Genomic DNA, 11,563 nt, shown 5'->3' with positions numbered 1-11,563 from the left:
TTCCTTGGTTGAGCTCATAGACCTTAGACATTTGGTCCATACACATTTACAAGTCCAAAAATTGTTCTTGTAATGAGTGGCAGAAATGATGCTCTGTGGTGAAAGTGTCCTATGCAAAATGTTCCCTTGGGAGAGATACCGCTTTGGCAGTGGCAGAACTAGTTCGAGTTAGTTCGCTGAGCGTGGTATACTGTATATTGAGTAGCTGCCAAGTCTTTCATACGGTGGCCCATAGGGGACAACTGCAAACAAATAAAAGCTGCTGCAAAGAAATTATGACCGTTGAAAATAAATTAAAGTTGCTTGTAAGATTAAGAATTTCCGCAGACTAGAGGCCCCGCAGGCGCCATAAATATTTAACATCAAGAATCAGTCGAGCGTGCATCATTAACTTGTAAGTAGTTTTCTTTTTTTTTCTTTTTTTCTTTTTGGTTTGCCCCTTTTTGTAAAGCTTATTAATTATAAGTTGTTTGTTGTAGCGAATCGTACAATCTTCCGTGTAATTGTCGAACAATTGTCAAGCTGGAGCTAATAAATACGTATGTTGGAGTCAATGTGTACGAAGGCTCGACTATTTATGTAGTTGGAGACTACATTCATTCGAAGTTAATGTCATTTATCATTGACTTTGGTTATCGAAATCGCCGAAATTATCTAAACTAGAAGATGTACGACCAGGATGGAAGAAATTTGGATGAATTTGGTGAAGATTTAAGAGAGAGATTTGAGAGAGTAAAATCAGTCCACGAGCAAGTACATGAAGAATCGCACGTGCGACACAGGGAGCCCAACCAGAAATTCCAAGAAATTAAGGGAGCAGTGTCAGCAAAACCAAGCGTAGAGAATGGTGGAAAAAAGGTGACATGGCCATCATTAACGCAAGATTTAGTTGGTTTTGGTGCTGAACAACGAGAGCCCGATGTTAGAAGATCTTCGAGAGTTAGAGAACCAAAGAAATTTGGCGAAGAAGAAGTCAGAGCCGAACGAGCGATTCGGTATAGACGTAGTAGATCAGGATATCTTGGAGAGCTGAGGAAGAATTGGAACAGAGTACAAGAATTGATGAAGAGCCCTGAAGTCGACGTGGTAACACTAGAAGATAGTGTCCAAAAGTACAATGAAGCGTTCAGGAAGTTTGTCGATGCCCACGAGATATGTATGGAGATTGAAGATGACGAAGAGAGGAGAACACTGTTAATGGATAGTTATGAAAACCAGAGAGACATGAAGTGGCAGATAGAAAACTTGTTGAATGAGTGGAGAGCCAACAAGCAAAGACCAAAGTCCCCATCCGAATCTGGATTCAGTCGTGCTTCTAGTTCGTCTAGTATAAAAGAGAAAACGAAATTTATGGAAGAAGCGAGACTTAGAGTAAATGCGCTGAAGCAGAAACAAGATTTAGATCGCCAAATGGAGCAGATAGAGAAGCAAAAGGCAGAACTTAGCAGAAAAATCGAGCTGATAGACGCGGAAACCCAGGCGAAGCAGGCTGCTCTAGAATTGATGCTAGAACAATACGTTACGGAAGAAAACGTTGAACATTCCCGTTGGGAAAGCGAGAACCACATTGAGATTACACCCCAGTTCAGCCGCCCACGGCCTCAATCCCCATTGAAAAGAGATGACCAGTATTCCAAGAAAACTTTCGTACCTGTAGTGACTAGTGAATTCGCGATGAAAGGTACGCACATGCAGGTTCCTGATCCACTTCCATCGTGTCACCATACCATTCCCAGTGTTTATACTAATTGTTGTTATACGAGCCCGAAAATGGCGTCGACACCCGTTACCCTTACAGAGAAACTCACTAGCTCGCCGCAAGTGAGCCAAGGGATGGCGCTGAGAGCATCGGCGTCGCCACATGTTCCAGCTGTTCAAAATCCAACGCCGACAGAGTTTCGTCCCTCGTATACCCCTCCATCACTACCCAGAGAAAGTTCCATGGTAGACGCTTGGACGACGATAGCGCAAGCAATCAAACAAGGTCCGTCCCTACCGAAAGTGGAATTAATGAAGTTTAGTGGAGACCCCCTGGAGTACGCAGAGTTCGTTACGAATTTCAAGGATAACATCGAAAGTCAAGTGTCGGACGAGTCGCAGAGACTTACCCGTTTACTAGCACAATGCGTAGGAAAGGCGAAGGAAGCAATTAGAAGCTGCGTGAACCTCCCGGTTTGCGAAAGATACGTTGAAGCGTGGCGAACTCTACATCAGAACTTTGGACAGCCGCACATGGTAGCTGAATCTCACGTCAGGAGACTGAAAGAGATTCTGATCAGAAGAGCTGACGCTAGTAGCCTGATGGAGTTCGCGAGGAAGCTGGAAGACGCAAGGAGAGTGCTTACTAACATGGGTTTCAGTTATTCAAGTCGCTTGGACAACGAAGAGACCATAGTCATGCTGATGAGAAAACTGCCAGACGAAGGCTTAAAGAGGAAATGGGCCGACAAAGCTGGAGATCTTATCAAGATAAAGGGCAGAGCTGAGTATGCAGACTTCGTCCAGTTCGTTAAGAATACAGCGGACAGAATTAACAACAGATACGGACAGGAACTAAGGGTGACTTCCTCGACGACAGAAAAGGAAAGAAGAGATCCAAAGAAAGAAAGATCTGACCAAAGATATAAAGTCACGACCTTAGCAGCCGTTCAAAGTGATCAGAGCCAATGCCCATCTGCGATCGCTCACAAATGCCCACAATGTTCAGGACCTCACGGAGTTTGGAGATGCTGGAAATTCAAAAGTTCTTCTCTAAAAGATCGTCTTAAGACGGTGAAGCAACACGGTCTTTGCAGAGCCTGCCTTGAAGAAGGACACTGCGCCAAGTCGTGTACAAAGGGATTCAAGTGTAGAATCTCAGGATGCGGTAAGGAGCATCACTACTTGATTCACATCGAAGACAGCGAAGGAGATCGCGTGAAAGACAACAGCAATTCAACTCGGAAGAGCGTCGAAAGAAATGTACAAGTAAGAGAGGCGACATCAGGGAGTCAGGAAAGAACAAACTCAGTAAAGACAACTAGTCAGTCAACGCCTTCGACCGTCTGCCCAAATGCTATAGCAGTAGAGCCAAGTGATCCCGTCACAGTCAGCGCACTAGAAGTTTGCAGACCGAAAGTATGCTTCAAGGTTGTACCTGTCAAGGTCAGCACCCCTCAGAGTGACAAGCAGATCATCACATATGCATTCTTTGACAGTGGTTCGGACGCAACCCTCTGTATGGAGAGCTTAATAGACGAATTAGAGATCAAAACCAAGAGGCAAGCAAGATTTACGATGTCTACCGTCAATTCGCAGGAAAGGAAATGCGGATATGAAATAGACTTAAAAGTAGAATCTTTGGCTGGAGACGCACACTTCCGTTTAGAGAACGTACTGACCACGAGACATCTTCCTGTTCTGCCGAAGCATGTGGCGACCAATGAAGAAATAAAGAAATGGCCGCACCTTAAAGATCTTACCCTAAGAGAAATCGACAGAAGAAGGGTAACCATCCTCATCGGTAGCGACCGTCCAGATATTATAGAGAAAGAACTGGATAGAAGAGAAGGTGGTAAGGGAGAGCCTTTTGCGGTGAAAACCCCCTTCGGTTGGACTGTCTATGGACCTATAGTAGAATCTACAGAAAGTCAAGTGAATGTGAGTCTTACTAGCACCGAACACGAGAAGCTAAACCTTCAAATAGAACGCATGTATAACGACGAGTTCGGGAACTCTTATAATGACGCAGATGAAGGTATGTCCATCGAAGACCACAGAGCGAAAGATATTATGGACAAATCAGTAAAGTTAATTGACGGACATTATCAATTAAGACTTCCATTTCGTCAAGATCGCCCGATTCTTCCAGATAGCCGAGCGACCGCGGAAAGGAGATTAGAATGGTTGAAGAAAAGGATGCAGAAAGAGGAAAAATTTAAAGAGAAGTACAATCAAGTCATGGAAAAGTACAAAAGTGAAGGTTCTTCGAGGGAAGTGCTGGAAGAGGAACTCCATAACCTGAAACCAGTATGGTACTTGCCTCACCATGCAGTTTGGCATCCGAGGAAACCAGAGGAACCGCGAGTAGTGTTCGATTGCGCCGCCAAGAGTGGAGGTACTTCGTTGAATGAACAGTTACTTCAAGGACAAGAGAATACAAGTCCGTTGATTGAAGTAATCCTAAGATTCAGAGTGAACGAAGTTGCTGTGGCAGCAGATATTAAGAGAATGTTTCATCAAGTCCACGTAGTGCCAGAGGACCGCGGCGCATTGTGTTACCTATGGTGGCCAAACGGAGATTTAACTAAAGAACCCAAAGTTCACCAAATGCTCGTACATATATTTGGTGCAACATCATCGCCGAGCATCGCTGGTTATGCACTGAGAAGAACCGCAAAGGACAACGAGCACGACTTCATGCCAGAGACCATCGATGCTGTGTATAAAGATTTTTACGTTGACGACTTGTTGAAATCGTTTGCTGATGTTGATCGAGCTATACGAGTGAGCAAGCAGTTACAGACCTTGCTAGCTAGAGGAGGATTCAAGTTAACAAAGTGGATGTCCAGTCATCGCGAAGCTTTGTCAGAATATCCAGTAGAGGAACGCGCACCAGCGATCAAGGACTTAGATTTAGCGTCAGAAAGTCTACCTGTAGATAGAGCCCTGGGAATCCACTGGGACGTAGAACAAGATACCTTTAACTTAGTTACGAGTAGCAAGGCACATCCGGAGAATCGAAAGGGCGTCCTGTCATCAGTTGCAACTATTTATGATCCCCTCGGGTTTGCAAGCCCTCTTCTCCTACCTGGTAGAGAAATAATTCAAGAACTTTGCCATAGGAGATATGACTGGGACGAGAATCTCCCACCAGATATACTTGCCAGTTGGATAGAATGGAAAAAAGGACTTGCAAGTTTGAAAGATCTAAGTATTCCACGTTGCTTCAAACCAAAGAACTTTGGTACTGTAGTGAGGGCGGAGCTCCACCATTTTGCTGACGCTTCACAAGAACATGGTTACGGAACGGTTTCCTACCTGAGACTGATAAACGAAAGAGGTCAGATTCATTGTAGCTTTGTGATGGGAAAGTCTCGTGTTAGACCTTTGAAGAGCACAATGACCGTACCCAAGCTGGAACTTACAGCCGCAACCCTGCTTGTTCAGATGAATAAGTTGATTGTCAGAGCGTTGCAAAGAAGACTCAGGATCGACAACGTCAGTTATTGGACAGATTCTATTATCGTTCTTAGATACATCTTCAACGAAGTGAGAAGATTTACCACCTTCGTCGCAAATCGTGTTGCCATTATTCGACAAGAATCGGTTCCAGAACAGTGGAAACACGTAAGATCCGAGCTTAATCCAGCTGATTATGCTTCAAGAGGGATCAAGGCAACAGAATCAAGAAAGCTGCAGATATGGAGACAAGGACCAGAGTTTTTGTGGACGGAAGAAGAAGAATGGCCTCCACAGCCACCAGAGATATCGGCAACATTGTCAGAAACGGATGAAGGAGTTAAGAAGGAGAAAGTGACAGTCGGAGCAACGACGCTGCAGAAGGACTTTTGGGACTCACTGTTTCGCAAGTACTCGACCTGGAACAGGCTAAGAAGAGCAGTTGCATGGCTCATCAGAGCTGTTCGTAAGTTGATTGAAGCTTGGCCGCGTAAAGCTGAGCGCGACAGCGCCAAGAGCTTGCGACCCAGTCAGGAGACCTTGTCATTTTCGGAAGTTGAAACAGCGGAGAGAAGAATCGCGAGATTCATCCAGAAGGAGTCGTTCTTAAACACTCAAGACAGTGAAGTAGGAATCTTGAGCAAGGAAGTTAAAGAACGATTCATCCACCTGAAGCCAATTTTAGAAGACGGAGTGATTCGGGTAGGAGGGAGATTGGATCGTTCACATCTGTCCTATGATGCGAAGCATCCCATCATCTTGCCTGGAAAACATCCAGTAACAGAGCTGATAATACGTCATTATCACTATCGCAATGGTCACGTTGGAACCAATCAAGTATTAGCCGAGATACGACAACGTTTTTGGATAATAAGTGGAGTGTCGTCGGTTGGAAGAGTCTTGCGCAAGTGCCACGAATGCAGGCGTCAGAATGCTAGGATGGGAGAACAGATTACAGCTCCACTACCTGAAGTGAGATCGTCTTCGGACGGACAAGAACTAGTCTATCCGTTTGCCGCAGTCGGCTTAGACTACTTTGGACCGCTGTACGTCAAAATTGGACCAAATACAAGATCCAAGAGAGATCCTGCCTTGAACAAGCGATACGGTTGCATATTCACGTGCCTAAGGTACAGAGCAGTCCACATCGAGGTGGCACAAGACTTATCTACTGATAGTTTTATCAACGCAGTGATACGTTTCGTTAGTAGACGTGGACCCCCAAGAATCATATACAGTGATAACGGCACTAATTTCAAGGGAGCAGAGTTAGACGTCATCAAAGCAATGAAGACGTGGAACCAAGATCGGATACAGAACGAGCTGAATCAAAGAGATGTACAGTGGAAGTTCAATCCTCCCGCAGCGAGTCACCAAGGTGGCGTTTGGGAACGTCTTATCCGATCAGTCAGAAGAATTCTACACTCCATGTTAGGAGAGCGTTTTGTAAATGATGAAACGCTCCACACATTCTTAACAGAAGTAGAGAAGATCATGAATGACAGACCCATAACGAACGTCTCAAGTGATCCCCGAGATTTAGAGGCACTCACACCAAACCACATATTGCTACTCCGCAAGAACACATCCCTACCCCCAGACGAGATAAAGGATGTCGACAAATATAAAGCAAGATGGAAGCACGCCCACCTGTTAGCAAACGAGTTTTGGCAGCGATGGACAAAAGAATACCTGCCGATGCTGCAAGAGCGACAGAAATGGCTACGAGAAAAAGCTAATTTCAAGGTTGGCGACTTAGTCCTCTTAGCAGACAAGAATACCCCAAGAGGTCAATGGCCAAAGGCATTGATTCAACAGACAATGCCGGATAACGACGGAGTCGTAAGACAAGTGATCGTGAGGACGGCCGATGGAGAGTACCGCCGAGACGTGCGAAAGCTTTGTATGCTAGAAGAAGAATTGTTGAAGACCAAGACTGAAGCCGAGGACCAAGCAAGAAGCAGTCCGCAGAAGAAAGAGTAGCCACAAAAGTGAACACGAAGGAATGAAAGCATTCAAGACTTGAACTGTTTATAATTAAGTTACAAGAGACGTTAAAAAGTGTTAAGTAATTTAGTAAATGATTGTGTTTAGATGGGCAGAAAAGACCCAGAATAGTCTTTGGCGGGGGAGCGTGTAAGATTAAGAATTTCCGCAGACTAGAGGCCCCGCAGGCGCCATAAATATTTAACATCAAGAATCAGTCGAGCGTGCATCATTAACTTGTAAGTAGTTTTCTTTTTTTTTTCTTTTTTTCTTTTTGGTTTGCCCCTTTTTGTAAAGCTTATTAATTATAAGTTGTTTGTTGTAGCGAATCGTACAATCTTCCGTGTAATTGTCGAACAATTGTCAAGCTGGAGCTAATAAATACGTATGTTGGAGTCAATGTGTACGAAGGCTCGACTATTTATGTAGTTGGAGACTACATTGCTGCAAAAATATATAAGTTGCTGCAAACAAATAAAAGTTGCTGCAAACAAATAAAAGTTGCTGCAAACAAATAAAAGTTGCTGCAAACAAATAAAAATTGCTGCAAACAAATAAAAGTTGCTGCAAACAAATAAAAGTTGCTGCAAACAAATAAAAGTTGCTGCAAAAAAATAAAAGTTGCTGCAAACAAATAAAAGTTGCTGCAAATTAATAGAAGTTGCAGCAAACAAATAAAAGTTGCTGCAAACAAATAAAAGTTGCTGCAAAAAAATAGAAGTTGCTGCAAACAAATAAAATGTTGCTGCAAACAAATAAACGTTGCTGCAAATTAATAGAAGTTGCAGCAAACAAAAACAAACATCACGGCAAATTAATAAATGTTTTTAGAAAATAAAAGTTTGGTGGCCCACAAGGGACATGCCAGATACAAAAATGTCAATATTTGAAATGCCAGATAAAAAAAATGCGAAATGCCAGATAAAAAAAAGAAACATTCATGAGGTCAGCGGTGAACAATCGTGATTATGCGCTCAGTGGTGATCTACGTTTTACCACGTGCACTATATTCAATACGGCCACAGGTAGCCCAAGCGTATACATTGTACTGATTTACTATACAATATATGACTTCATAAATCTTCATTTTCGTTCACTGAATTTTAATAAAATCCACTGAAACAGTAGTATAGCAAAAGCTGGTCCCAGCGCAATGCTTTGCGACTCCATATTATGACATGGAACCAGCTTAACTAAAAGTATTATGTACCAAAACCACCCAGGATATTATATATAAGGGTACGAAGGTTTTTATATTAAGGATAAAATATATCCTGTTATATATGAGTATAAATGCAAATTTTGTAATTATGCTTTTACGACCTATCATTCCCTAGCAACACACGAGGCTAAGGAAACATGTAAAGATAAGAAGTTTAGATGTGAGAAGTGTAATGCTAGGTTTGCTAGGAAGAATGGTTTAAGCCAACACAGGTGTGGAAGGATATTTGAGTGTGAAAGTTGTGGAAGAAAGTTTAAGAGGGAATATGATTTGAAGATGCATAAAGAAAAGCAGACCATACCCTGTCAAAGGGAGTATGAATGTTATGAGTGTGGATATAATTGTAGGAATAGCACCCAAATGAAGGGCCACCTGCTTTACCAATGTGAAAAAACGAGGATAGGACCCCCAGAGGAGTGTAGATTTTGCAACCTAACACTAGATACCCCAGAGGAATGTCAAAGGCATGAGAACCAGCCCAGATCAGGACTTAAAAAATTAGGTATTATATAAATATGTGTGTGTGTGGAACTTTTAGTTGGGGAATGTATTGCGACAGCTGTTTTAACAGACTTACAAAACCAAAGTCCTTGATTTGCTGTGGTAAGGAGATGCGAATAGAAGATGACACGTCAGCGGAGTGTTACGAGTGTGGTAGGAACATTGCTAATGCCGTGCCCTGTGCTACCATAGAGCAATATTACTCCAATGGAGGCCGTAAGAAAACACCTTATAAGAGAATAAAATACTTTAGGGAATGGATGAGTCATATTCAAGGCCATCATCCCGTATATCTTAGCGAGGAACAAATGGAGAAAATTACAAACAACCTAGAAGAGCCAACGCCGCAAAGCTTAAAAAGGATGCTAAGAAAATTTATAAGAGCATATTTTTTTCCCTTTTTTCGGCAACCATTTTCGGCTACCTTTTCTACTTTCACACAGGCTTTCCTGGTAGACACATTTCTACGCTAAGTAGTACTTTTGGTACCACTGCTGCGCTGGGAACAACCCCAGGAATGTCCGTAGTAGGTAGAGGCGATTTGCCTCCCCATTTGCAAGGGCTATAGGAAGATACTATCTACGCCGCGGTAGCTGTGCCAAAGTGGCTACGTAGCCCGGTATGCGAATGTCTCGCAGCGTTTGTTTGTGCTCTGTAGAGACCTTCCAAAATCTCCAGGAGTATTTGTGTTGTTCTTTGTTTTCCTAGCATGTAGCTAGCTATGCCTAGAGCTACATAGAGATACATGTCTATATCCTATGGACCCATAGTGTTTGTCCATGGAATACCCATGTCCAAACTATATTTCTAGATGTATATGGCAACACCCAAAATACTATCCGAGGAAGAAATCGCAGGATTGTTGGAAGATAGACGGAACGGCGTAGGGCTGCAGAAGGTAGACAAGAAGTACGGCATAGGAATGCCAAAGATACGCAGGATAGAGAGAGAGAGAATGGTCTGGAGGTAGCAATCCCCGAAAAGCCGCCTACTACGGATTTGCAGAAACATTTCCTGGAAGTGCAGGATTCCTTTGCTATAGTCCTGGACGATCTCCAAAAAGCTAGAGAAGAAATGCAAAGCGCAAAGGAGGAATTGCTAGCCAGAATGGACCAAAAAGATGTGGAAATAGATCCCGAGTTGGAAAATGCGGTAGAGGACTTGTCCGACGAAGTAGAAGGAGTGGACAAAAAGATAGACTGGCAAATAGGTAGCAATGTGCTATTTGCAGTCGTAGGCATAGCTGCCGTCGTTTGGGCGCGAAGCAGGACACCCAAAGTAGTCTACTATGCGCGCCGAGAAACGCCCAAACCGAAGTCTAGGATTCCGGAGATGGAGTAGAGACGTGCACCAGTCGGTCTTTCTTCTTTGCCTTGGTAGTCTTTTCTCTACCAATTTTGCAGTACAAGGGCGGCTGCTGCGTCCAATCTATTTCCTGCTCGTCCAGAAAGTGCCCCCAAACCGGTGTAGTAGCATGTTCTAACGTGCAGCCCTCCAAAACGCACTCGGGGCATTTCTCCGAGAGAAACAGAATTGTTCTTTCTTTTTTTCTGTAGGTGGTTTTGGCGTACTTCCAGCATTGGTACTCGCCTTCCTGCATGTGCAAAGACTGCGTGCATTCCTTGTTTGGCGGCGCCGGTACTTCCAGTAGCTTTCCTGGGTTTTTGGGTATCGAATGGTCTACTTTCCTAGCCAATTCGTAGTATGTATCCAAACCGGGACCTTCCGGCACAAAGGCAATGGCTACGTTGTTTTTCCACTCCACCAATATCTCTTCCCCGGGGATAGCAATGCGCATGTTTTCGTTTGCTTCGAACTTTCCAGCTGCAAATGCGTCCAGCAGCGCTTCCGTTGCCCACGCAATGCAACGCGGTGTCCTCTCGCAGGCCAAACGGTATCTACGTTTTTGGGTGCTGCGTATCCTAGTATTTTGTACTCCCCTGCGGGTATTTCTTGCATTCGGTGTACTTTGGGTCTCTCGTATCCCTCCAGGTAGGAATCGGGGCATTCGAAGAACGATCCCCGTAGATTGTCTGTTCTCCTGGAAATTCTATCCAATGTTTTCCTTTATTTCTCCAATTCTTTCTCTATGGCTTTCCTGTCTTCTTCTTTTTGCCGCAGCACGGAGTTCCTTTGCTCCAAAAGTTCTGCGTGGTATCTTCTTGTGGCTTCGACCAATTCGTCTCCTTCCAAATCGTCCCGTATGTCTTCCAATTTTTGCTGTCGTTTTCTTTTGGACAACGTGGATATTCTTCGGTCCGTAGGCACTTCTAGTATGCCAAACAAACTCTTTTCCACTCCTATCTTTTGCGTCTTCTTCGTGCGCCATACCCACTCTACGTGTTTTGTGGTAGGTAGGAAGTCTGCGATAGTAGGAGGATCTTTGTGTACTCTGGTGGGTTTGTTAGGCTCCGCCAATACGGTAGGAGAGTCCTTCGTGTAGCACCGCAGCGGTAGGATTTCCACCGGGTCCAATCCTCGTACATCTATGCGGAATATGGGGCATTTGCGCAGGCCAAACTCTGCATTGTTCCCATTTTTCGTTGCCTCGTACGCGTATGCCGGCTATACGTCCTGTCTCCGCATGCCAGTACCACGCAAGGAAGATTTCTTTTGTCTCCTCGCAGCAAATACACAAACATCTATCCAAGTGTTCCGCGAGTGCCAACCACATGTTCTTTGGCGGTTGTACTA

The 11,563-nt window shown here is 44.0% G+C and overlaps 1 protein-coding gene across 1 annotated transcript; it reads left to right on the top strand.

The window, feature by feature from the left end:
• The first annotated feature begins 309 nt into the window (after nt 1-309).
• On the top strand, nt 310-7,550 carry LOC148911167 (uncharacterized). The gene is made up of 3 exons (XM_089029868.1): nt 310-394; nt 480-7,385; nt 7,472-7,550. Exon 2 carries the CDS (start codon nt 667-669, stop codon nt 7,141-7,143), a length of 6,477 nt encoding a protein of 2,158 aa, XP_088885994.1. The 5' UTR covers nt 310-394; nt 480-666; the 3' UTR covers nt 7,144-7,385; nt 7,472-7,550.
• The last annotated feature ends 4,013 nt before the right edge of the window (nt 7,551-11,563 follow it).

The sequence above is a fragment of the Actinia tenebrosa genome, unplaced genomic scaffold (genome assembly GCF_029948245.1).
Source record: "Actinia tenebrosa isolate PJP-AT-01 unplaced genomic scaffold, QUT_ActTen_1.0 PGA_scaffold14__42_contigs__length_11649687, whole genome shotgun sequence".
In the NCBI taxonomy this organism is placed as follows: domain Eukaryota; kingdom Metazoa; phylum Cnidaria; class Anthozoa; order Actiniaria; family Actiniidae; genus Actinia; species Actinia tenebrosa.
The sequence above is the reverse complement of the archived record's forward strand: the minus strand, read 5'-3'. Positions and strand labels throughout refer to the sequence as shown.

Coding starts and splice junctions, on each gene's coding strand:
- LOC148911167 (XM_089029868.1), top strand. CDS start 667: ATGTACGACCAGGATGGAAGAAATTTGGATGAATTTGGTGAAGATTTA.